At 39.7% G+C, this 25,760-nt stretch overlaps 4 protein-coding genes and 1 non-coding gene across 7 annotated transcripts; 2 read left to right on the top strand and 3 right to left on the bottom strand.

Annotated features, from left to right (window-relative positions):
• The first annotated feature begins 121 nt into the window (after positions 1 to 121).
• Positions 122 to 193, top strand: TRNAG-UCC (transfer RNA glycine (anticodon UCC)). Its single transcript has one exon. It is a non-coding gene; the product is annotated as a tRNA-Gly (tRNA).
• A 253-nt stretch (positions 194 to 446) lies between these two features.
• LOC135609832 (pentatricopeptide repeat-containing protein At1g74900, mitochondrial-like) lies at positions 447 to 3,041 on the bottom strand. Its single transcript, XM_065103515.1, has one exon. The coding sequence runs from the start codon at positions 2,972 to 2,974 to the stop codon at positions 1,427 to 1,429; it is 1,548 nt and encodes a 515-aa protein (XP_064959587.1). The 5' UTR covers positions 2,975 to 3,041; the 3' UTR covers positions 447 to 1,426.
• A 2,712-nt stretch (positions 3,042 to 5,753) lies between these two features.
• On the bottom strand, positions 5,754 to 9,259 carry LOC135609831 (10 kDa chaperonin, mitochondrial-like). The gene is made up of 3 exons (XM_065103513.1): positions 9,085 to 9,259; positions 7,254 to 7,393; positions 5,754 to 5,979 (listed from the first exon to the last, which is right to left on the bottom strand). Exons 1-3 carry the CDS (start codon positions 9,187 to 9,189, stop codon positions 5,931 to 5,933), a joined length of 294 nt encoding a protein of 97 aa, XP_064959585.1. The 5' UTR covers positions 9,190 to 9,259; the 3' UTR covers positions 5,754 to 5,930.
• Positions 9,260 to 9,399: 140 nt separating this feature from the next.
• LOC135609830 (cyclase-associated protein 1-like) lies at positions 9,400 to 16,466 on the bottom strand. 3 transcript variants are annotated; one of them, XM_065103511.1, is made up of 10 exons: positions 16,050 to 16,466; positions 15,196 to 15,361; positions 15,012 to 15,076; positions 13,256 to 13,562; positions 13,028 to 13,175; positions 12,791 to 12,900; positions 12,619 to 12,674; positions 12,460 to 12,516; positions 10,613 to 10,756; positions 9,400 to 10,001 (listed from the first exon to the last, which is right to left on the bottom strand). In XM_065103511.1, exons 1-10 carry the CDS (start codon positions 16,326 to 16,328, stop codon positions 9,915 to 9,917), a joined length of 1,419 nt encoding a protein of 472 aa, XP_064959583.1. In that variant the 5' UTR covers positions 16,329 to 16,466; the 3' UTR covers positions 9,400 to 9,914. The 3 variants fall into 3 exon arrangements, with proteins under 3 accessions (XP_064959583.1, XP_064959582.1, XP_064959584.1); XM_065103510.1 differs by having other exon boundaries at positions 15,196 to 15,364; positions 16,050 to 16,463; XM_065103512.1 differs by lacking the exons at positions 9,400 to 10,001; positions 10,613 to 10,756 and adding an exon at positions 11,159 to 11,345 and having other exon boundaries at positions 15,196 to 15,364.
• A 4,693-nt stretch (positions 16,467 to 21,159) lies between these two features.
• On the top strand, positions 21,160 to 25,657 carry LOC135609829 (cholesterol 22-monohydroxylase CYP90B52-like). The gene is made up of 8 exons (XM_065103509.1): positions 21,160 to 21,474; positions 21,548 to 21,872; positions 21,951 to 22,103; positions 22,495 to 22,743; positions 22,823 to 22,915; positions 22,999 to 23,077; positions 23,203 to 23,312; positions 25,301 to 25,657. Exons 1-8 carry the CDS (start codon positions 21,263 to 21,265, stop codon positions 25,523 to 25,525), a joined length of 1,446 nt encoding a protein of 481 aa, XP_064959581.1. The 5' UTR covers positions 21,160 to 21,262; the 3' UTR covers positions 25,526 to 25,657.
• The last annotated feature ends 103 nt before the right edge of the window (positions 25,658 to 25,760 follow it).

Below are 25,760 nucleotides of genomic sequence, written 5' to 3'. Positions count from 1 at the left end.
ATATATATATATATATATATATATATATATATGTTCTGTACCATTGATTACAGTTACATTGTCAAATGAAAAGAAAATAGTTTATCTTATGATGATTTGTTTGATCAAAGGTATACACCAAGCGTTTGTAGTCCAACGGTTAGGATAATTGCCTTCCAAGCAATAGACCCGGGTTCGACTCCCGGCAAACGCATCCAATTCCTTCAATTTTTAGTTTGACGTTTTTGTTAGTATTATTCAAGGAGTTGGATGCAGTCATTGATCACATGATCATCAAATCATTTGGTCCTAATAGTTTATTTTCTTTGCCTTCTAATGTAGAACAAGAAGGGCAAAGCTCTGACTACTGTGAGATCAGAGGGAGATCAATATTATACAGAAATCTCCCTAATATGGCTGCACCAACAACAGTCATACAATATCAATTTCCAATGTGTAGTAATACATCAAGAGGAATAAATACTTATGAAGCTGATCAATTATTAAAAGATAATGTTACATTTGATAAAAGCAAGAGCTGCTTGTTCATTCATCTTGATAATTAAATAAAGACATATCACCTCAAAAGAATCTTAAACAGAGAAATGAAGTGTAGATACAAAAATAGCAGTATTCCAATGACTGATCCATTCCTCAGCTAATGCTTACACCGGCTGATTCGAGTGTTTATCCGCAACAATTTTCTTCTCCTAATGGCCTTCAGCAAGTGGAATCCATACGGTAGGGTTCCCGCGGCATGAACTAGAGAAGAATGAACAAGATAACACCAAATATTCTGTACCAAAGAGTAGACATGTCCTGTCAATGATCAAACTTGACGGTGGCATGATCTTGTGAGTTCTCAGTTCGGAGTCATGAAAAGGATGTGTTAAATCATGGGGACATAAATTTCATGGAATTTGCAACCTCAGATCCCAGTGATCATGCCAGCATCAAACTTGATGGTGCCATGATCTTGTGAGTTCTCAGTACTCAGACTTGCAACAAACTGCAGAACACTGCCAAGGAATGTGGAAGCACCACACACTCCATCTGTCTTCATAATCCAGGCCGACGAACATTGAATACTAGAAGCTCTTTCACTAAACATATCTGTTCGATCGAGGCAATAGATACATGTTAGTTCTGAGTAGGCAGTTTACCTGTGTCCTTCCTCCTTCGATAAGTCACCTCAGGTCACCAAATGATGTGCTGCTAATAAAATTGTCCTACAGGTTACCAATTCTTGCCAAGAAGAATGCACGTTCGGTCATAGTATCCGAAACAAGGTAATAATTTTCTTTCGAAACATCTGCTTCTACAGTACTCAAGTCTTCAGGCTGTTTAGCAGCAGTAACTTTAATTCCTTAACTGCACATAATGTAAAGCTGAAATGTTAGATATGAGCCCCCAAGTGAAAACAACATATCTGGATACTGACTAAGTTTCACAATCTGATCTCTCGATGCAGACATCTATATTTCTCCTGCAATCTCAAAAGTTCCTTTGCAAATTCTTGATTCCCAGTTAACAGCAGACCATTCAATATGCGATTAAACATGAACTTCCTTGGCAAATGGCCCCTCTCGACCATCTCCATCACCATCTTCCCAGCTACCAGCATGTCTTCAGGCCGTCTTCTCACAAACATCGCACTGATAATGACATTATACGTATCCAAGTTCGGTAAACAGCTCTCCTGCTCTCCCATCCTCCCAAACAGCTCCAAGCCCTTCTCGAACTCCCCCTCCTCAAGCCAGTACCTTATCAGAATGGTATATGTCTGCACATTGGGCTCACATCCATCAAGCTTCATCCTACTGAAAAATTCCATTGCTTCATCCATCTTTCCAGCATGACAGAGCCCTCGAATCACCAGATTATAGGTAATGGAATTCGGAGTGTATCCCTTCCTCAACATCTCATCAAACAGCAAGATGGCATCTTTAACACAACCCTTTTTGCAAATAACCTGGATCAAAGCATTGTAAGTCGCAACTGAAGGCAAGCATCCCTCACCAACCATTTCATCAAACAGTTTCCGGGCGTTGTCGAGCTGCCCTGCAAGGCCTAGTCCATGCACCATCGTCGTGTAGGAGACGACGTCAGGCCGACATTCTGAATCGCTGGGACTATCCTTTCGTCCTCGCTTCTTCATCTGCTTGAAGAACTGCATCGCCTCCTTCACCTGATCTGCCCTGAAGTATCCCTTGAGAAGAATGTTGTAAGTGTTCTTCGTCGGTTCGATCCCCAACTCCACCATCTCTCGCAGCACCTCGAGCGCCTGGGACGTACACTTAATCCGGCACCAGCCGTCGGCTATGATGTTGTACGTCACGGCGTCGGGGCGAAACCGATCACGGAAGACCTTAAGGAGTGAGGCGGCCTTCCGGACGCGGCGAGACTTGCAAAGTGTGTCGAGAAGGGTGTTGAAGGCGTGCAGATCCTGGGGGCACCCCTGGTGGTGCATCGACAAGAAGGCCCGGACGGCGCGGTCGGGCTTGCCGGCGCTGGTATGGCGCTCGAAGAGGATGGCGAACGTGCGGGGGGAAGGCGGGAGGGCGATGCGGCCGCGGAGACTGAGGAAGAAGCGGACGGAGCAGTGGTCGTGGATCCGAGCGGCGAGGTCGACGGCATGGTCGAAGGAGGAGGCGGCGGGGTGAAAGGACGGGAGGAGGAGGAGGGAGCGGAAGAAGAGGAGGGCGCGGGGGGCGTCGTTCCAGAGCAGTTTGAGGACGCGATCGACGAGGGGCGGCGGCCACGCATCGTCAGGAAGGCGGCGGGAAAGGCTACGGGATAAGGCGCGAGGGTCGCCGGAGTGGGTACGGACGAGTTGGGCGATGAGGGAGGGGAGGTCGCTTTCCGGTGGCGCTCGAGCCTGGTTTTGTGTTGCGAAGTTGGAAGAAGAAGAAAAGAAGGATATGGAAAGAAGGGAGTCGGGTATGGGGTTGAGGAGTAGGAGGAGGTGGCGTTTGCTTTGAGACGAGGGAAGCATGGCAGAGTGGAAGAACAAGAGGAGAGGCAAGACAATAACGTTCCACGAAAAGAAAGAGTAATCGAATAGCAGGCTACATATGTAGTGAGTGCTTTCGCAAACAATTAGAAATTTGAGACAATTAATATTGATATTATAAGAAGAAAAAAATATACGATTTTCCTGAAAATGTCCTCTTTTGGGCCTTTTCCATGCTCGTGTTTTTATTTTAAATATATATATATATATATTACTATTTTATAATCTTATTTTAAATTTTTTAAATATTATAAAATTAGCTTTTTGCAAATCTAAATACCCTTCTTTCTTTCTTTTTTTTCTCTCTCTTTCTTCTACTTCTCATCTCCTCTTCGAAAGACAACGTCGAAGGAGCGATAAACAGAGTCGGACAACATCAAGAGACAACAATAGTGAGCGATACCAACAAGCAACATTGGCAATTAGCAAAGAGACGATGGGTGCTTGGGATGGGAGAGTGGTGAGTGGCATCTACAACTAGCAAGATCAGTAGAAGATCAATAATGTCAATACAGAGGAAGAAAAAAAAAAGGATAGAAAATGATAGAAAATAAGATGTTATCGTTATTTTAGAAAATGATAAGAGATTGTGAACGAAATTGATAAGAGATTCTAATGTCCTCGGCTTCGACGACGAGGATGAAATAAGAGATTGTGAGGAAAAAAAAAAGGGATAGAAAATGATAATACTATGAATATAAATAGTATAATAATATTTTATTATTTTTAAAAGACGTTATCGCTATCCTCACCATCATCTCCATCCTTGTGGTACTATTGTGGAGCATCAACTGCTTTCGTCAATCCTTGTCACGAGGGCGTCCTTCCCCTCCGCGAGACCTGTTAACTTTTGCGCTCAATAAGGAGGCCATTGCTAATGACATCGAGGAGACAATCAATAATGATGAGATAGAGACTACTGATAAGGAGGTTGCTACCATAACTGGCAATTGCTACCATCCAACCTACAGCAAGAACAATCAAACCTCCTCCATGAGCTTTCGATACTCGAGAGAAGCCCAATGACGCTGAGTCAAACCTCAAGACCATAAGCGACCAAGCCAACCAGCTTGTAGTAGGGCGAAGATGAAGGGAGTTCATCACGACAAAGCCTCACAATGGTGACGATGCAGTGGTGGTAGGCGATGGATGATAACAAGAAACATTTACGAGATTAGTGGTATTTGTAGTGAGCAAGATTGATGATGTTGATAGGGAGTGGCATCAACAACGAAAATGAAATAAGGGGTTGTGGGGAAGGAAAAAAAAAGATATAAATCGATAATACTATGGCTATAAATAGTAAAAAAATATTTTATTATTTTTAAAAGATGTTGTCGTTATCCTCGCCACCACCTCCGTCCTCGAGGCACCGTTGTGGAGCACTAACTACTTTCGCCAATCCTTGCCATGAGGGCCTCCTTCCCCTCTGCGAGGCCTATCTACTTTCACACCCGATAAGGAGGCCATTGCCAACCATATCAAAGAGACAATCAATGATGGTGAGATATGACTATCGATATCGTGATGCCGCAGTCAAACTCCTACTCAACAAGATCCAAGCATTGAAGGGCAAGCGATCCAAGCTACAACATGAATAATCAAACCTCCTTCATGACCTTTCACCACCTGAGAGAAGCTCACTGATCCCGAGTCAAACCTCAAGACTATAATCAATCAAGCTAATTGCCTCATAACAGGGTGACAACAAAGGGCGATCATCATGATAAGGCCTCACAATGGTGACAATACGATAGTGGTGGGTGATGGACGACAACAAGAAGCATTTACGAGATTAGTGACGTTTACAGTGAGCAAGATCAACGATGTCTGCAGGGAGCGATATCAACAACGATGATGAAACAAGGGGAAAGGAAAAAAAAAGAAAAAGGATAAAAATCAATAACACTACAACTATAAATAGTAAATAATATTTTATTATTTATAAAAGAGATTATCGTTATCCTCACCACCACCTCCGTCTTCGTGACACCATTGTGGAGCACCTACTACTTTCATCAATCCCTATCATGAGGGCTTTTCCCCTCCGTAAGGCCTATCTACTTTCGCACCCGAGAAGGAAGCCATCACCAACGATGTCACCGACAACCATGACATCATGGTCAAGCTCCTACTCAACAAGATCATGGTCAAGCTCCTACTCAACAAGATCCGAGCGTTGAAGGAAAATCAATCTAACCTATAGCGAGAATAGTTAGACCTTCTCCACAACCTTTTGATGCCCGAGAGAAGTTCATCGCGACAAGGCCGCACAATAATGATGAGACCTCACGATAATGACGATACGATGGTGGTGGGCAATGGATGATAAAAAGAAGCATTTATGATATTACAAGAAACATGAGACACAATTTAAGAAAAATAAAAATAGCAACAACTTCTAAGAAAAGCCCAAAAAGAAAAAAAATTTCAAAGAAACCAACCAAGAAAAAAATAAAATAAAAATATTTTTTATTAAAAATCATAAATAAAAATACATAATTTATTTTAATTAAACTAAGATTTTTATTTACAATAAGCTCAACTTCAATAAAAAATCTTTATATAGTATGACTGAGGCATCGTTGTAGAGAAAAAATTGGATGAAGATGATAATGCTATATAAGCCCCAAAGTGTGCAATTTGTTCTCGTGATAAAATTGACAAAAATTTAATCGGATCATCCCAAACTTTAATGGGATCATTCACGGGGAATTTAGTACGGCATAACAAAGACGGCTATCATACTTGCGCCCAAAAATTAAACTGTTCGAACAGTTCTACTTCTCATTTCCAACAGCAACCAACAAAACAAGAACATCATGTGTCTATCGAAGGAATACAACAATGAAACGAGTAGGCATTGCTTACACCTCGCGTAGATCAAAACAGCAACAGCCGCTAGAATTGAGTTGGATCGCCCCAGTGGTACTCTTTGTCAGTCATGAAGGGTACCGAGTATATCATCATCTTTGTAAAGATGGTACCTGGAACGTAAGCACAATGTTCAAAGGAATATTAGCACCACATCAACACAGCAGTGTCTGGTAATCCAGAGAGACAATGAACATGTAGTTCCTACTTGAGGAGAAAATAAACAAGAATACATTGCTTAATTGAGTTATCAGACAATGGCAAGTAATAAATTTTCCCAAGATGGTTATATAGGGGTTAAACATCTAGCCAATCTATATAATTTTAAGTTGCAATTAAAACTAATAATATTTATTACAAAAAACCTATGCATGTTATTAGAGCTGAAAATGAATAGTCGAAAACGGTTACTAAGACAGTCCAATATCAATTCAAGCACTGGGGTCATGATTTCTGGATCAGATTAACTCACAATGCTAGCAGCTCAGCCTGGGTTGAGTTTACTGGTTAAGGCAAGTTTGTCTCATTCTCTTAGAAAGTGTATTCTAAACTTGCAATTAAAGAAACATATGCTTAATCAACACTCAGCACAACTCAACAAACAAGTCAAGACTTTTTAATCTAAAGTTGACTTGCACCAAACTCATGAACCATCTTTTTCCATTAGGACCAGACAAAAAATATTTAGATAATGGTGAAAGTCCAATTGCATGATAATTAAGAAAGGTTTAGGTTTACATTTTCTTTTATCGTTCTACAAAGTATGATTCGGTTTAGAGTTATACATGAAATCCTCAAGAAACAAAAATTATAGTTTTACCTACTACAATTTTATGTTAATCTTTAATTTTAAAAAACATGTGAACAATTAATTTCGGAACATATAACATATGCCAATATTAGTAAATTTACTTCATCAAGTATATTGAGTTTATTGACAAAAAACCTATCAAAATTTTATGTCAAATATTTGATTTAACAAAACATGTGAACGAATAATCTTTTAACAGATAATATATATAATGCATTCATTAGATCACTTATTTTAAGTTTATTTGTTAACATAAATTGGCTCGCACTGGAATTGATCTGCAGTATCACTTCATCAAAATGAAATGACACATGACAAGACAGCCAAACACCATGGTGATGGGAAGTGGGAACAAGCCCTTATCATATGATAGCACAAAATTTAAACCTCAAACCCGGTTTGACCATTGGTATTCAAAATATAGACAAACTAATCTGTTGAAAAATGAACACAAGCTTCAGGAATCAACAGTTATGTCTCATACTTCATTTAACAAATCATATGCTCATTAAAAATATCTGCAAAATCTAATTAGAGTTTTGGTTATCGAGTAAATAATCAAGAAGTTTAACATACTCTTTATCTCCAAGTTTCACTTCTGTACCACCATATTCTGGCAGCAGGACTGTATCTCCTTCCTTCACAGAGATAGGAATGAGATTCCCATTGCTACAATGAAAACCAGGGCCTACCGCTACAACTTTTCCTGAGTTAAGCTGTAGAAAAAGGTATAGAATGATAAGCATAAAACTCAGCAGCTAATTTTAAACAACAAAAAATGTGCCATAGAAATATGATGCAGCTACCTCGCATAAGGACTATGTTCCTCAATGTGCACTTTGTGGTTGTATTTGTATACATACATACATATACATATGTACGTACACACACAGACACATACACACATATATATATACACACACCTTAGGAATCAATTGAATATTTTTTTAATATTCACATAAAAGCTGCAACTTGTAACTTTTGCAGCAACATAGTGCATACAAAGGCCATACCTCGGTCACTTAAGCATGATGGCCAGGTTTAAGAACATTGCATGACTAACTGCCAGCTACCACAAGAATGTGACTCCCAAATCTTACTCTGTGGTCTAAAAAAAATCATTAGTGAGACTTCATAACCACCACAATTTTCATCTCAAAAAGTGTCAGCTTATAGCTTGTCTATTTGCTTTCTCTTAGGTCAAATCTTTCTCCCAGCCACTGCATGCCATTATGTACATTCTTCCAAGTTGGTGGTGAAGTCCCTCGGTTAGATTCAGTCATCAGTTCCCACCACCACCCAAAAAAGGGTTTCACAGAGCCTCAAGCCCACACCCTCTACTTGAATCTTTTTGTATACACATCTGTCAAGTAGGGTTAGGTTAGTCGATGGTCTAAACCATTCTGATTTTTAGGGATTCTGATGGAGGTTGCTCCTCATTATAGAAACTAAGTATGGTGGATTTCCACATTATAATCTTGGTCAATACACATGGAAGTTACACAAATCTTGGTGTCCATTGCATATGATTCGTCTCTCTTCTTCTCTTCCCCTTATCTCCTTTCTGCAATGTGGGCACTGATGATTTGGTAATATACCTATACTTCATTATAATATTTTAACATTGCAGAATACGTCCATGATAGTATAACCTCAAATAACATAGATCTTGTGCACCTTTAACGGTTGTCATAACCATTATTTGAATAACTTGGAAAGTAAAAGTACTATACCACAAATTTCTGTTTTGGTCGTAGCAAAATTATCCTTTTCAGTGTATAAATTCAATTTATGTACTTTAACATGAACTTCGCAAACCGTAAGTGTGCATGCATGTGCAGAATGACACATATACGCTATGTTTGAAAGACAATTGCAAATAGATGTTTCACAGAACTCAACCAAAGACATATTTTCATAACATTCTTGTAGAAAATAAGCCAGATTCATTTCCATCAAACAATGAACACACGAGTCACTAACATCGCGGGAAAGAAACACCTACGAAAAATCCTCTTTCAATGCCTTTCCTCCCAAAAAACATCAGATATTTTCTTTCAATCATTAGAATACTCAAAGATCAACGGGTAGGAGAATGGTATAAAAGAATAAAAATCCGGAAGCCCTCAAATGTAAGCTATACCGAACAATTAAACAAGAAAAGATAGAATCGAACAACAAACAAGCCTAATAATGCGTCGAAGTAGGAAGGGAGTAAAATCTGTCCCGAAAAGATAAAGGGGTCAATAAAAACAACCAAAAAAGAAGAGCTGGTCCGTGAAAGCAGGAGCGGAAGAAATCGACATCAAAGGAAACCATGACAAAACTCGAATAGAATAATAGAATTACAAAAAGGATAAGAAAAACACGAGCAAAGAATATATCCAATTAATGACGATCGTTTCACCTTGGTAGTCTTCTCCGGGAGGAGGATCCCGGCGCTGGTCTTAGAGGGCGGGACGATCTTCTCCACGAGGATGCGATTGAGGGAAGGAATCAGACGCTTCGCCATCGGCAAGGAACAATGGCGGATACGAGAACCTAAAATGCTCTTTTGCGCTTCCTTGGCTGCTCAAACTCGAACACATTAGGGTTTAAGAAGGGCTGGGCCGTCTTGCATAGTCATTTACCACTATACCCCCGACGCTCGTCTATAATTGCAGATCACTTTACCTTAGTTTAGAGTGTGAGGGAGGGACAAAAGTGGGAGCTTGGGGTTTACAACTTCTCTAGAAGGTTCCAGAATTTTCTCCTTCAGGAATAGAAACTTAAACAGGCCCAAGTGGGCCGGAGGCTATCTTTAAATAGATGAGTAACAGCTCAGTTGGGCCGATGGATTAACGAATTAAATTATAAAAAATATAATATATTTTTTATCCTATAATGAAAGAGAATGACAGTGGCAAAGCGTACACAAGATAGAAGAGTAAGAACATAATGAGATTTTATTCTGTGTCTAATTAGTGAACATTCGAAGAAAGCAACAAATGTGCTATTCCCAATAAAATCAAATTCTCAGTTTATATAATAGATTGAAGAAGTAGCAGCTGCGGCAGCAGCTGAAGAGACACTGCACCTCAAGAAAGAAAACACCACCATGACAAATACAACATGGCATCATACAAGCTTAGCCTGTGAAGACAACAAGGATCAAAGGGAACTTACAGAAGAATGACCTTCCAAAAGTTTTAATCTCAAAACACCTTCAACTCGAAAAAAAATTGTTGACAAGAATTTCTACGCTCCGGAGTGAGAGACCGGCGCCGTCGTGAACTCACCATTTTTGAAATTGTGGAGGTACTGCTGTGGTAGTGAATGCTCAACCTGCAGTCATCAGCAACAATGGTGGAACGGTAAGTCAATAACACATTGGTTACTGGCTAACTCATCTTCTGTTGATGACATATCACAAATTTTGATCAGATAAGTAGGTTGATCCAATGAAGAGATTTGATAGGCTGTGTTATTAATCTTAGAATTCTGATTTATGGTTAAACTTTGTTTGGCAAGACATTGAATAAAAAAAATGCTCATTCAGAAATGAAATGCACAAACAGAATCTACTAAAGAATCCTGAAAGAAGAGTGATTGGCTGAAATTTCATCACTCCACTCCCATTCACTAGCATAAACGGAAGCAAAGAATGAGATCACATGACCGAAATGTTTTTAATCTTAGACCTACTATTTATGTATAAATTTTCAAGACTAATCACAATCAAAATGATCTTAGAAGAAGGTGCAGGTCTGATACAAACTTCACCTCAGCTCTTAATACCAGCACAGAGTGCCACATTTCAGACACAAAAGTGAAAAATAACAGAAAGGGAGACATGGAGCATGAAATATAGATGTTTTGTATAAAATGAAGAAATATGCTTTTGTTCTATCTGCCAATTGAGAAGGGAATATTAAGGAAACAAAGTAGAATCTTACCCAGTCACTGTCAGGGCCAGCACCAGGAATTAATATGTTAATTTCACTCGATTTAGCTGTGGTTATAGAAGTCCCGAGTGAATCATTGCTTAGATACAACTGGCAGCCAGAAGTATTGTCTATTGATACTGTTGGTGCTGAACCCTGCACATATATGGCCTAGTTTACAACAGCGATATACATTTGAAGTAAAAATAACACGAGAAAATGCACACTAGACAGTAGATACTGACAGGAATGAAAGATACTTCATCTTTTTGAAAAATATATCAGCTGACTCAATTGACTTTAATTCAAATCATCAATTGCTTTATCATTTTCAGAATTGGTAAAATATCAGATATATGTCCTATGTGAAGTCTTAATCCATCTATGATCATTTACTAGTTGAAAACAAGGTTTGTTATTTCGAGTACCAGAACCATGTGACCATGATAGCGCACCATATGTCAGTGCACTAGTACATGCCGTGGTACCAAGAAGGAGCAGAGTTGGTAAGAGGAAGAACAGGAAGAGGAGAAAAAGAGCAGGAGGAGAGGGAGAAGAGGAGGAGGAGGTGATGAAGACGAAGAGGAGAGGAAGGAAGAGGAGTACAGGGTAGGCCAATGGCAGTAAGCGATGGGCTGGTGGCAGCGAGCACCAGGAACATTTAGAGCTGACCTGATCATGTTTGGTACTCCTTATGCTTTGGAAACTTGGTAATCCGAATCAGGATCAATTGGAGCTGACCTGACTGCTCATAGAAATCAGCATAGTTGAACACGACTTAACATAAAGGAAAACTATAAAAGAAATGGAAATTACGAATTGGAAAAAGTTCTATCTAATTTATTAATGGATGACTCCAGCTGGAGATGCCTATTAATGGCATGGGATGACTTATGAATTGAGGAATGACTCATCAATGATTTCAAAGGTATTTTTGTAACATCAATTGAATCGACTGAAAAATGACACATTAACTTTGAGAAATTTATATCATAAGACTTAAAATACTTAGTCCCAAACTAATGATAGTAGATTCATCTAGTCATACGAACCAACACAATTCTCCTCTCAATTTCAGAAAGTGGGACTATATCACTATATAACAATCTCCCTCACTCTACAGATAATCTTTTCCAATTTCAGTCATTCATCATCTCATCTCTGGTATTAGATCCATTATGATGTTGTTTGTCACAAAGACCTGATCACCACCACAAGGTTCAAAAGACTTGACTATAATTTAATAGTAGTAGATTCATCTAACATTATAAACTGATTATATTCTCCTCTTACTTTCAAAGTGGGACTAAAAGGATATGACATTTGCCCTTCTGAATATAACTGAAGAACCCTTGGACACCAAGGGTGACTCCTCATGGACTTATAAATAATGCATTCCTCAAAGAGCCCATTAATTTTAATATTTTTGGAATACATGATATGCATTTAACTTAAACAAGTGATTAGGGAAAAAGATGTGTTGATTTTGGAGCAGCCAAACCATCAACTTTGATTTGTTTTTATCTTTCTTAATTCCTTCCTGATTTTCCATGCCAATTTGTTAATTATATAGATAATATGGTAATTGTTTAACTATTTCAATATAACTCTTTAGTCAATATTTTTATCTTGTATGATTCATATTTTTTTATATATTTTTTATTTCATATATTTAAATTTCTGATTTTTTTAGTCATTTATTTTTTTATTCTTGATTTATTTTTGGAAAATCTTAAGACCCAACCCAAATTGTTTAATTTGGCCAATCCAATTTGATCCCTAATTTTTACCAAATAATTCATTCCAAATTCAATCATAATTTACTTCAATTTTAAAAGTAACTTAAAATGCTAAGATACCTGACATTGGACTTCAACACCATTGCAATTCACAATTTCACAAGCTGCTACAACATCCTATATGACAGGCACAAAGAGAAACTGTTACCATCACATCTAAAAACTATAAATAATATGGCATATAAAGAAAGTCTTTGTACATGCATATTCTCTACTGACCATAAACACAATCCCCACTTTGGTGCATTTATCAAGAGTTATGTTGTTCACTTTTCCTGCAGCGTAAGTAAAGTTCCAAAGCCATATACATGTTAAGGAGGACCAGATTAAATTTCTATAACCATAAAAGAAGAAATACATCTGAAAATGTAAATAAAGACCTAAGGATTACCTTTGACTTGTAAAACAGAATCCTTGCACCCAAATATATATACAGACTGCTTTGAGTCGCAGTCATCTATGATCAAGTTTTTATTTCCAATCTGATTTTCAACTGACCATCTGCCCAACATGTATTTAACAAATAAAAAATGATTCAAAAACAATAATACGAAGAAAAGGATCCCTATAAGTATAATAAAACTGTTAAAGTAGTATCCACTTTAGGAAGAAAATTAAAGTTATTTACTTTCGACCCATTTGAAGCTCAAATTTGGGAGATGCCTTAGTATTATTTGAAAAGGAACTGGTGTGACCACGTTTTTCAGTTGCAGCTACAGCACCACTTCTGTCAACTCTATTTTTGGTCTTCATGTCATCTGTAACTTTCCTCAGACCTAATAAATAGAGGCCGACTCATGTTAATCCATTACCTCAGGGTCAAAAGTAAAATAGTTCATTCTACAACATCATATACCAGCAGTTACTGATTTTCCAGAGCTGATCTCTTCAAAGACAGCTGACATTCCTTCTTTAGGACGTGATGGTACAGATTCTGTGCTACAAAGTGGTGCTTTGGGAGGAGGAGGTGAAGCAGGGATGCTTGCTGTAGGAGCTTTTGTGATGGAAGTAGAGGACAAGGATGCAGAATTAACAGAACCCCAAGCAAGACCTGTTGGATAAAATCTTTTGACATAGTCTCGTAACCCCGGTACGTATAACTCCTTCAAGGCTTTTACCCATTCTATGTGATCTGGATTCTTATTTCTGTACTCCACCAGAATCTGAATACAAAAAGATGGAAATTATTTTTAAAATGAACTAATGTAATTCATGAAATCTAAAAGATCTCTGACCAGGTGAATAAGCATCTCATATTAAAATGATGAAAATTATGTCCAATCTAGTACAATAAAAGAATATATATATATATATAGTTTATATAATACTGGGTCAAATCAAGAAATTATGAGTTAGTATTTATGGGCATTAACAAAGCTATTTTAAGTAACAACAAATAGATAAAGGGGTATGATATTATGATCATACATTTGTGGACCATGTATTATACTGTTCATATATATAATCATATAATGGATAGTTGTAGAAAGAAAAAATAAATCATATATATGATGGCGTTTTCATAATCATGCAAATTATATAGGCTTTGTTGACACATTTTCTTGCATAGCGTTTATCTAACTGTCATAGGAAGCTGTACAGACGGCTTTTTGAAACATTGGTGGGCAACCTATTAGCATTCAATATTTAGGCTGATCAGCAAGTATACATCTTGCCTAAATTTACCAGCAACATTTAAGTCACAGCCAGTCGTAAAATTTAACAAATATCCTGCAGAGTTTTCTTCATTTTGCATTCTCATAGTCAGCATTATATTTGATGATGAAACACATTTCAACATTCTTATTGGAATAAAACCCAAAGCATAAGTTTATAGTTGCCAGAGTCCAGACAGAGATTTTACTTCTTGAAAACTAAGTTACTACACAATATAAGAAACGTTTCTCCACTTATCCATGTTCCTCTTACTCCAGTTAGAGTCTTTCGGTGTTCCAAAAAAGAAATTTATGGAGATTCATACGCATATTTAGTTACAGTTCACTTGAATTAAGGGTTGTGTAGCCTCCATATATAGCGTAACTAAAGATGCGAAATATGGATCACACATGCGATCCATATATCGCAGGAAATGCAATCACATGTTTGATTTGCATGGATTCCTTATTAACATACATGAGCACATTTACAGGACTACAATATATGATCTATTGTAATATAACAATTAGTGATAAGATCTTTATCCACTTCTTATGTTTATCACTTATGAGTACAAATGCAACTCAACAAATTTGATCTGATTGTTAGCGTATTTACTTACTAATTATTTGAAAATTTGTATATATCTTTGCTTGTCCTTTACTATTTTTATTTGAATGTTATAGTTAATACTTAGATCTGGCCACATGACATACATGTGATTGACCTCCCTCATGCCAGGAATGTTTTCTTGAATATTTGGCAATCTCCTGTTCAGAATAACCAAGCTGCTGAGAAATTAGACTTCTTATGAAGGTTGAGCAGCCATGTGTGACATGACATGAGAAATTATATCCCATCCCAGAAACATTACAAGTTAAGGATCCATACTATATTCTAGTTCTCTTACCGGTAGATTAGCTGATAGCTTGCAATCTAATCGTCAATACACATACCTTGTTGCTGTAGAATTCAGCCATCTGCCAACTTTCTTCCACATGTGCAATTGGCATGCTCATTCCTGGAAGGAAATGAATATATTTTGTCAAAGAAGGAAACTTAAGTTCAACATAAAACAAAATGCAAAAGAACAGGCCATATTGTAAAAAGAACGAGATCAAAGAATAATAACGCACTAACCACAATTTTTTCCTGAGTAACCTATCCAAGCCAGAGCTGTTAGACTGTCAGCAACTGTCTTCAAGTGGTTGAAATAGTCAGATCGCTTTCCTTCTGTCAGGGAATTTGCTTTGACCATCACATTATTCAGCGGCTTTAAAAATTCTGCTAAACCAGCAAGGTCTGGCTTCTGTGGCATCAACAAAAAGTCTCAATCAAACTCCAAACAACATTAAGCAACCTAATAAATAGATTGTAGACACAGTGCCACATGCTTAAGAAAAAGCATTTTCCTAAACTAATTAAAACAAATTAAAGTTAACTATAAACCAATCTGTGAATTTAAGGCATGGTGAGAGACTACCAACTGATATGATTGCCACAAGTTATTTGCAATAGATTAAAGATTTTAGCCAAAAAAAAAATCAGTACATGACAACATATGAATTATAGAAAAGACACATTCTTTGTCATTCTAAACTAGGAGAAAATTTATGACAGAACCATATTACATTTGAAGATCTGATGCAAGATGAAAGCAATGAAATGGCTTTTACCATCACAATCGACCACCTCTCTAAAACAATTCTCTGTAATCAATGCAGTTTTAAGTGTTGAATATGCGTTTGAATTGCCATTTGCGGGCAGTATTGTCGTTAAAAATTACTAAACAATTCAGAATAAGACGAAATAGAGCATTGTCATTACTCGAATTCGACACCTAAATTCCCTGATTCGTGATGCCCAACAAATATTATCTAACCCAAAAAAGAAAAGTTCGAAGCAAATGAAAACCATAAGGAGGAGAGCTTAAAAGACGAGGAATCACCGATACTTGGGCATTGAAGAAGAGATCGGGTTGGACGCGGACCAACCTGGGATCGTTTGGCCTTGACGAGAAGCTCCCTGAGCGCGGCAAACGCCTCCTCCAGTATCTTCGTCGCGTCGAGGACCTGCCCTCCGATTTTCCCTGCAGAGGCTGAGACCCGGCCAAGGGAGTCGGCGACCAGGTCTTCGAAGGCCGAGATAGCCGGATCCAGGGCCGAGGGGTCGGGGAGATCCCTCGACGATACCAACGGGGCGGATCCCGAGGCGGCGAGGGTCTCAAGCCGCGCCACCGCGGACTCCAGCCTCGTCAACAAAGCCTGCTCCATTCTCTATTAGGGTTATATCGGCGAGCTCTTCCCTCCCAACACCAGAGTTCTTCGAGGCGACGCGAGACGAGCCGAGTTCGCTCGTTACTGCTTCATTATATATGGATCGTTTCCTCTTGCGAGGGTTCGTATACCTTGATCCGTGGGTTTCGCGTGGTATTCGCGGTCGGTTCGCCACGTGGCAATTAACCACCAAAAGCAACGGAATATATATATATATATATATATATATCATAGAAAGTTAAAGATTTAATGTAAATTATATATTGCCCATGTCGTTTATGTCATTAATACAAGCATGATAAATGCCCTTATTATGTCATTTATGCAAAGTTGCAGATTTATTTTGTTGTCGTTGATCTTTTGAGCATTTATATATTCTTCTTCAAATGTTCTTCATTCTGAAAACAAGAATCTCATGAGGAAATTTTTTATAAAAAAATATTTGCTTGTATTCTTGGCATCAAGAGCAAATAATTTAGTTTGATACATATATTATTATTAATTTGAGTCTAAATAATTTACGTTCAATAATTAAATAAATTAATTATCTTAAAGTCATTTAGTCTTATATTAACTTAGGAGTATTGGAACCAAAGATTCATAAGTTCGTCAGATCCCTTTTACCCTTAGAAAGATGTGTGAATATGCCGAACTATTTCTCATGAGCCAATAAATCACACCAATAATCGATTGACCAAATGGTCATTTATCACTATCAAAATCAATCGAGTAAAGAAGAGAATTAAAGCTTAATTTTTAATTTATCATTATCATAAAATTTTAAATAAAAATAATTTAGTTCCATATCCATGAGCTCACATCCAAAATCTCATGTACACCTTCTTATATTAAGTTCTAATTTTTTTATTTTTTTAAAATAAGCAAGAGAAAGTCTATAGAAATATTCAAAATTATTATTCCTTACCTAACAAGTAATTTATTCTCCCAACAATCTGACTTCGATTAAGGAATTAAAGTACTTACTAACCTTTCCAATAAAAAGGATACCACTTAGAAACCAGCTTTCTTTATTCCACATACCACTCACTACATGGTGGAAGATGACAAATCTCATTTGGGATGGGAAATATGAAGCATCTTTACTGTCACCCATGTCTTCCCTGCCATCTCTTCCTGCGCTAATCAAAAGAAATATACCCTCATCCTCCCGTTAGAAGTCTAATCATGGCTATTCCAGCTTTGGCCAGCCTACAAAAGATCAAGAACAGAACTGATGAATCTCTTTGGTAAAGAAGACCATGGCCGTGACTTGGGTTGGACTGGATAATATAAGTTATGGCCCTCGATGATAAGTACATTATGCACCACTATCAGCTTGGTTAAGGCTAAGTTCTGTCACCCAGATAACATATCTTATGATCATGTCCTGCAAAACCTAGCTAGTCAAAAAAGAGGATGGCCTGTTCAGAGTTATCATTGTAGGGGCTACTCAGTGCTCCAAGGACCACACACCTTGTTTAACTCTCAGATGGCCATGGGCAATGATTTGGGGATAGCTTTGCTGGTACACATGCTCCTTTTGAGGTCTCCTTCACTTTCTCTCACGCATGGCCTCGTTTGCAGCTCCGCCATGATTGAATCCAAAGTCGAAAGAAGAGCAAAGAAAAAGGAAAAAAGAAAGAAATGGTTGGGAAGCATCCAAGTGCCAGACTTCCCATGCATCTCTTTCTACTCTCCTCCTCGATCAAACTGCACCAGGAATGACTCGAGGACTTATCCACGTATGAATCTAGTTCTCCTGTTTGTGTGGACGTATCAGACCCTCACATCCTCTTGTCGTCGGGTTGTAATCACTCGACTACACCAAGTCATGGTGGGTGAGATAGCTCAGCTTTGACTCCTAAGTTGTAACCTCATGCAGATGCGTGCGTTGTGAATACTTATCTTCTTTGAGATGCATCTAATCATTTACATCGGCAACAGTTGATCTATATTGTGGGAGGAAATGGAGAGAAATATGGGCCGTCATACCTGCAGGAAAGAGACACGTCCACGACTGGTTTCTCTACCGAAAGAACACCAGAAAAATAGAGAGAAATAAGAAGGCGATGATAGCACCGGGCAATGGTCAGCAGTGAAGCCGACAGTAGCGTTAGGTTCGATGCATACAATATCGGTGGACTTAATATGCACCAAGACAACATCTAGATCATGGTGATCGAATCCATACGATCCGTCTCTTTCCACATGATTCGCTTCTTCAAATGAGACAGATTGCTCTACTCCATGACGTATTAAAATACACCGAGCTCCGCATACACATCGCTCAACTTGTAATACATATATTCCAAGCTTTCGGTCTCGAGTACTATTCCGGCCTCTTTTTCCTCTCGACACGCCGTTCAGCATGTGATACGTAATCCTATCCTTTCACTCTTCTACTGTAACCTTTCTCGCCCTCATGCTTTTGAAGAAGAAGCTGTTCTTCCCGAGTACGTGATGTGATAACAGTCAAACTTTGACTTGGACGATTCATCTACAGGTTGGTGGAGGACCCCCGCGTGATAGATCTGAGGACGAAAGAGGAGGAGGAGAGAGAGAGAGAGGAAAACGAAGGGGAGGAGGAAGCTTTCTCTCTCGGTGTGCAGGCTTTCTACTGTTTCCAGACGTTGAAGGGTCTATAAATGTATGTAGGAGGAAGAGAGTTTAGTCTGGCGCACGTGAGACCACGTCGGAAGAGGAGGACGACGAGGGTAATCATTGGACGGACACGTTTCGACCTGTGATTGGTGAATCCGTGGAGGCAATCCAATAATGGGAGGGGGATCAGCACAATTATGTCGTGGACACGAGTATTTATTCGTGTCATTTTCGTGCTTTATTTTGTGTTCTTTCTCAAGTAAAAATATTATTACTGAATCTTCATAAATAATATTAAGAAATTAATTTCAATCAAACTAGGGATATTTCTGGGTACTAAGCATCAGCCGAATAAAACACTTGATGAAAGAGACTTAATGCACATCAAGCGTTGGGGACCAAAGAACAAATATGTGATCCAAGTTGTGTTCAGTGTTCAGAGTTTGGTATGAAGAAAGGTTGCTTTAAGGGGTCGGCAGAGATTTGGATTGGCTGATGAGACCGCAGGTCTTAGTAAGTGATCCACTCACACGTGGATAGAGACATACCCTCCATTATATTAAATAATTTATCTTTATTTACATTTAATGATTCCTCGTTAATAGTCGGTATAACAGCAGCGAGTGATGGGGCGATAATTACGATCATCTTACTCATTTTGGGCGGCTAATCACGAGGCAGCCCGAGTATTAAAGCATGCAATGATGGGTGGCTTATGCATCCAAATGCTTCCATGATTGCTTGCAGGAGGATATATGTTAATGAGGTCCGTCCGTGACATCATGATTGGATTCCAAGACTCGCCCACTGCTGCATTCCTTACTGCACCAAATAACGACACTTTGCACCTCTAAATTAACGGTACGAACCGTCTCAAAATCGACGTCAAATAGCATCACATGAGTGCAATGCGCTCGTTCCTATGCAACGATGTGTTCAATACTGAATTATTGTGACAAGGAAAGAATAGCGAGGGATTTCTTTTCTCGGAGAGATGGCAGCAATGTCATGGGCGACTGTTGTACATAAAAGAAATGTGAATCTTTTGGTGATTATTATACGTCACATATGTATGACTTGCTAAAAAGCTAGAAAGGTGATGAGAAGTTTGGATGTGTTGGCAACATATTTAAATGCTCAACTATTATTTAAAGATAAAATAGTTTAATTCAGTTCTAGTTAACTAATATTTAGACCAAAATATTATTCTTATTTCTATTTTTTTTATTAGCACTTTTGTCCAACGTCTCTTATTTTCTCAATGATAAAATTACCCGTTAGCCATCGTTATCGTGTGTCGCCCTCGTCGATAGTCTTTTCCATCCCTCATCATTGTGGTCATCTTCGTTCCATCTCGCTTTCATTATTGTTTTTACTTCTGTACCCTCTATGTTCAAGAAGTAAAATATAATCGAATCGAACTCGAACGCTTCTATCAAAATCTTGAGATGTGTATAACCAAAGTTCAAAAGGAGCCAGGTCACCATGTCATTCTTCTTCTTCTTGTCATAAAAAACATGATGACTGAGGTCGAAGAGAGCTTAAGGGGATGACGAGAATACACTCGTGATGATGAGCAAGAGACTTGATGGATTGAATGCGACAACATTAATGTTATAAGTGAAGACAAGGATGCATGGGTGATAAAAGAAAAGAAGAGAAGCGGAGAGGAGAGGCAAAGGGGGTGGGACAGTGTTCAAGAGTAATTTCATCCTTTTTTTTTTAATAAATAGATACGGAATAAATGAAAAAAAAACATCAATCAATCAGAAAGAAAAATAAATATATATTTTTTGGTGTTGTTTGCCCAAATGAGTCTGTTGTTGTTGTATCTCCACGGTCTTGTAAGTAGTCTACGTAGGTGATCAGATTGACTTATTGTGATGGACCAAACACATCAGGCTCTTAGCTCTTAGCTCTCAGCTCTCGGGTCTCCTGCAACAGACATGAATAAGAACAAGTGCCATCAAGCGGCGTGTCCGGATTTGTCCCCATGCCATCACCCCACAGCGCACGTCTCCCCTTCCCCCTCTCTGGGCCCCACCGTTTAACCCGCCCCCGCAAAGTGTTGCCCCCGAAACTTACACGTCCAATCCCGCGACCCACTTTCCCCACCCACATCGAACCATTGCCATGCACCTTTTTTTCCCAGTGAGATTGTAGCCGATCTTTTCCACCGCTATGGGCTTATAAAGAGACATTCGACTTTCCAGCCAATTCTGATAGGACTCGGTCTTTTCCAACGTTATATTGCTCTATAAAGCTCCGCCTCCCTTCCCCTTTCCTCTCCAATTAGCACATCCGAGACAGGGAGCTCAGTACCCGAATCCATGTCCATGTTGATGGCCGAAGAGCTTCTGTTCTTCCTCCCTCCGGCTCTGGTGGCGCTGTTCTTCTATGTCTACCTCACCAAATGGAGGAGGAAGAGGTTGAACCTCCCGCCTGGTGGCACCGGTTGGCCTTTCGTCGGTGACACCTTCGCCTACCTCAAGCCTCATCCGGCCACCACTGTCGGCCGGTTCATGGAGCAGCACATCGCCAGGTAACTTGTTTGCGGTGATGGTACGTAGCATCATCCGCGGCGGTGGAGAAGTTGATCGCTCGCTTTCGTTCAGGCATGGGAAGATTTATAGGTCGAATCTCTTCGGGGAGCCCACCATCGTCTCCGCCGACGCAGGGCTGAACCGCTTCATTCTTCAGAACGAGGGGAAGCTGTTCGAGTGCAGTTACCCGAGCAGCATCGGGGGGATCCTCGGCAAGTGGTCGATGCTTGTTCAGGTGGGCGAAATGCACAGAGAAATGCGGATGATCTCGCTCAACTTCATGAGCAATCTGAGGCTCCGCTCCCACCTCCTGCCCGAGGTGGAGCGCCACACGCTGCTGGTCCTCCGGTCTTGGAGGGAGAGCTCTACTTTCTCGGCACAGGAGGAAGCTAAGAAGGTAGGCGTGCTTCCACCATCCCGGCCTCGTACTATGTGTGCTGCTGATGGCCTTTGATTCATCCCTTTTAACCTTCAGTTCACCTTCAATTTGATGGCCAAGAACATCATGAGCATGAACCCACGCGAGCCTGAGACAGAGAAGCTGAGGCTGGAGTACATAACCTTCATGAAGGGAGTAGTATCTGCTCCTCTAAACTTCCCCGGAACTGCATACTGGAGGGCCTTGAAGGTACGCAACCTGTCAATCTCACCAATCAAAGACATGAATTATAAGGTTTTTTTTTTTGGCTCATTAAAGTTGCCATTTCTTTTACATTACATGAAGTGGTATATATATTTAGAGATTGATTGCTCCACCTCTGCCTTTATTTATGCTGGATCAGCAAGAAAAATGAAAAGCTATAAACGTGACCCACCTCATAATTAGGAATGATTGTGAAGTACCAGCTTGAGTTTGTTGTCTTCCTCATCATTCAGATTAACATGCTTTTGGCTGCAAACTAATGCAAGTCTTATCATCATCATCATCATCATCATAAGTTCAGTTTTGTAGTTGTGTGTCTTTGACCATGGCATGGCATGGCATGTCGTAATAGATTACAGAAGATTTGCCCTTGCAGTCGCGGTCAAACATCCTTAGGGTGATTGAACAAAAGATGGAGGAAAGGATCCAAGAGATGACGAGCGAGACAGAAGAAAGATCGGAGGATCTGCTCGGGTGGGCTCTAAAGCAGTCAAACCTATCCAAAGAACAGATTCTTGATCTCTTGCTGAGCTTGCTCTTCGCTGGCCATGAGACGTCGTCGATGGCTCTGGCTTTAGCCATATTCTTCCTCGAAGGCTGCCCAAAAGCTGTCCGACAATTGAGGGTATAAATCCGAGCCATCAATCTCACCTTAACGTTCTAAAATTGTCGTGACCACATCTAACATCATATCTACCGGTCAGATCGAGCACAGAGAGATTGCCCGGAAGAGGAAGCAAAGAGGAGACGCCGGACTCAACTGGGAAGACTACAGACGGATGGAGTTCACCCAATGCGTAGGCTCCTTACCACACTCGATCCATATGCTTCGTTCATCAGGTCTTCTCGTCATCTCTAAATCTGTGCTTCGTGCGTGAAGGTCATAAACGAGACGCTACGGCTTGGCAACGTCGTCAGGTTCGTCCACAGGAAGGTTCTCAAAGACGTGGAGTACCAAGGTACAGCAGCTTCGTTCACGCCCCCCCCCCCCCCCCCCTTCTCATGTCGGATTCCCCCATGCACGGACTGACACCTCTCTCTCTCTCTCTCTCTCTGTGTGTGTCTCGCCTGCAAACCAACCAAGGCTACAACATTCCCTGCGGATGGAAAATTCTACCGGTGTTCGCAGCAGTTCACTTGGATCCTTCCATTTACGATGATCCTCACGGGTTCAACCCCTGGAGGTGGCAGCAGGTTAGTCCCACTCCCACTCAAATCAATGCTGTAGTAGTACGTACCATCCGTGAATGCTATCGCTCGCGGAAGGGTAGCATCAACGAGCGACCTCTTCCTGTCCGTGGCATCATCGATGGATGAACAAACCACATACGACCTCAAAACGTGGACAAACTTACATCAACAAGCGACCTCTTCCTGTCTATACATACCATCATCGACGGATGAACAAACCACATACGACCTCACAACGTGGACAAACTTAGGATGTAGATCGCACAGATATCAACTCATCGAGCTGACGACGTTTGGGGGACACAATGCTGCACAAGAAGAGATCCTGTGTCTGCGAGAGTTAATGGTGATAGAGTCGTGAGCATGGGGCTCAATCAATGCAAACCAGTGGCCATGGGGTACGAGTCTTGGAAGCAAGACACCGTGATCTCTCTTCTGTGGTGGCCATACCAGAGAGTGCAGCGAAGATAGAGGGTGACAGTGGTAGAATGGATGGGCTCCACTTCTATCATTATCCCTGTAGGAAACCCAAAACCTGCAACTATACACTGCCGTGCCGAGTAGTAATTACCTGACAACTACTGTAGAAAAGTCTAACACCTCAATTTCCTCGTTAGATACACCGGTGAGGCTGATGGCAAGCCGAGATGTTGGAAGCAAAGGTGTGAGATAGAATATTAATTTTCTAGAAAAATAAAGGATAATCTTTGATTATTAAGCTATAAAAGTAACATGATATGTATTAGGTTTGATTTTATAATTTAAATCAGTTCATCTATATTATCGAGGATCGAGATAGTCGAACGATATATTCGTTTAAATCATTTTGTCTTAGCCTTATAAAATTAGAATACTGTTTATCAAGATTTTATGCTTAAATATATGATTGATATGATAACTTCTTGACTAAGCTCTAATTGATCCATAAAAAAAGGTAAGGCTACTATGCTGCCACATGACTCGTAAGCAAGCTAATCCAACATACGTGATTATAAACAAGGTTAGATTTTTGGAATCGGAGTTACTATCGAATTATCCAAAAGTTTAAGTCGATAGATAGATGAGTCGCTAACATAATATTTCGATTGACCGACACTTGGATGATTGCATGTAGATCTATGTTAGATTCAGATAATAATTTCTCGGAAGGACCCATTCCAATTCATGGCCTACAAGACTATGGGTGTCATTCATCATTACAAAGTGCTCTATCGAGATGAGATGAATGGTGACCCTATTATTGTACAAAGCGGAACAGTAGGTGACATACGACATTAAAGCTTGGGATATATGGAACTGTTGTACCCAATCGATTGAGGGAGGGAGGTGGTGGTAGCTAGTTCGATGTTGTCACTTTGGTGAAGTGGAATTGGCTTCCACGCTGGATTGATATATACTTGTCACCAGTATATCTATGCTTGTCGATGACCAGATTAATTAGATTCGATGCCATAGATCATTTGAGACTGTGTGTAGGGTGTCCAAGACCTGCAAGACACATAGATTGTATGATAAGCTAAGCCTAATGGTGAGGGCATATCAAATCATAATGTGGCCCATTTTGCATGTCAATATCACAATGATGTAGTTTTGTAGAAAAGGAAAATTGGGTGGGGACACATATCATAGAAAGGCACACAAGTAAACTGGAGTGGATTAAGACTTTGAATGATCGATAAGGATATGATGAGTTTAAACATTTTAGATCACTGATTTGAGCTATACAAAATTAATAGGTTCATTATCTATTATCTATGAGATTCATAAAATATTTGTAGAATTAAGGAATATATTATGATACAATAAGAGATTTTTCATGCAATCATATCAATTATATAAAAAAATACATCAATCAATATCAACCTCAGCTTGAATATTTTAAGCTAATCTCCATCATCACAAATATATACGTGTATACTGTGTAGATAGATGCAAGCAGTATGTATAGTTTTACCTGCTTTGCATTAGAGCACTGGATTTGTCTTCTGCAGAGTAACAACGCGGCGGCGGTGGCGAACAGCTTCATGCCTTACGGCGGCGGGCCTCGTCTGTGCGCTGGGTCGGAGCTGGCGAAGCTGGAGATGGCCGTGTTCTTGCACCATCTCGTGTTGAGCTACACGTGGGAGCTGGCGGAGGCGGACCAAGCGTTCGCCTTCCCCTTCGTGGAGTTCCGGCGAGGGCTTCCCATAAGAGTTCACGCCTTGCACGACACGTGACGTGACGGGAGAAAGAGCTTGTAGTCATTGATGTATCTCTCTCTGTATGCGACGAGTGTATAGCGCAGGCACAGAGTCACAGCTTGAGAGAGATGATTAGGAGCTTTTTCCGTGTAAAACTGGTCCTGCTGATTTGATTGTGTTGTAGAAAGAGAGAATATATATATATATATATATATATATATATATATATATATATATATATATATATATATATATATATATATATATATAT

The sequence above is a fragment of the Musa acuminata genome, chromosome BXJ2-4, assembly GCF_036884655.1.
Source record: "Musa acuminata AAA Group cultivar baxijiao chromosome BXJ2-4, Cavendish_Baxijiao_AAA, whole genome shotgun sequence".
Lineage (NCBI taxonomy): Eukaryota > Viridiplantae > Streptophyta > Magnoliopsida > Zingiberales > Musaceae > Musa > Musa acuminata.
This window is presented reverse-complemented; position numbering and strand designations above follow the sequence as displayed.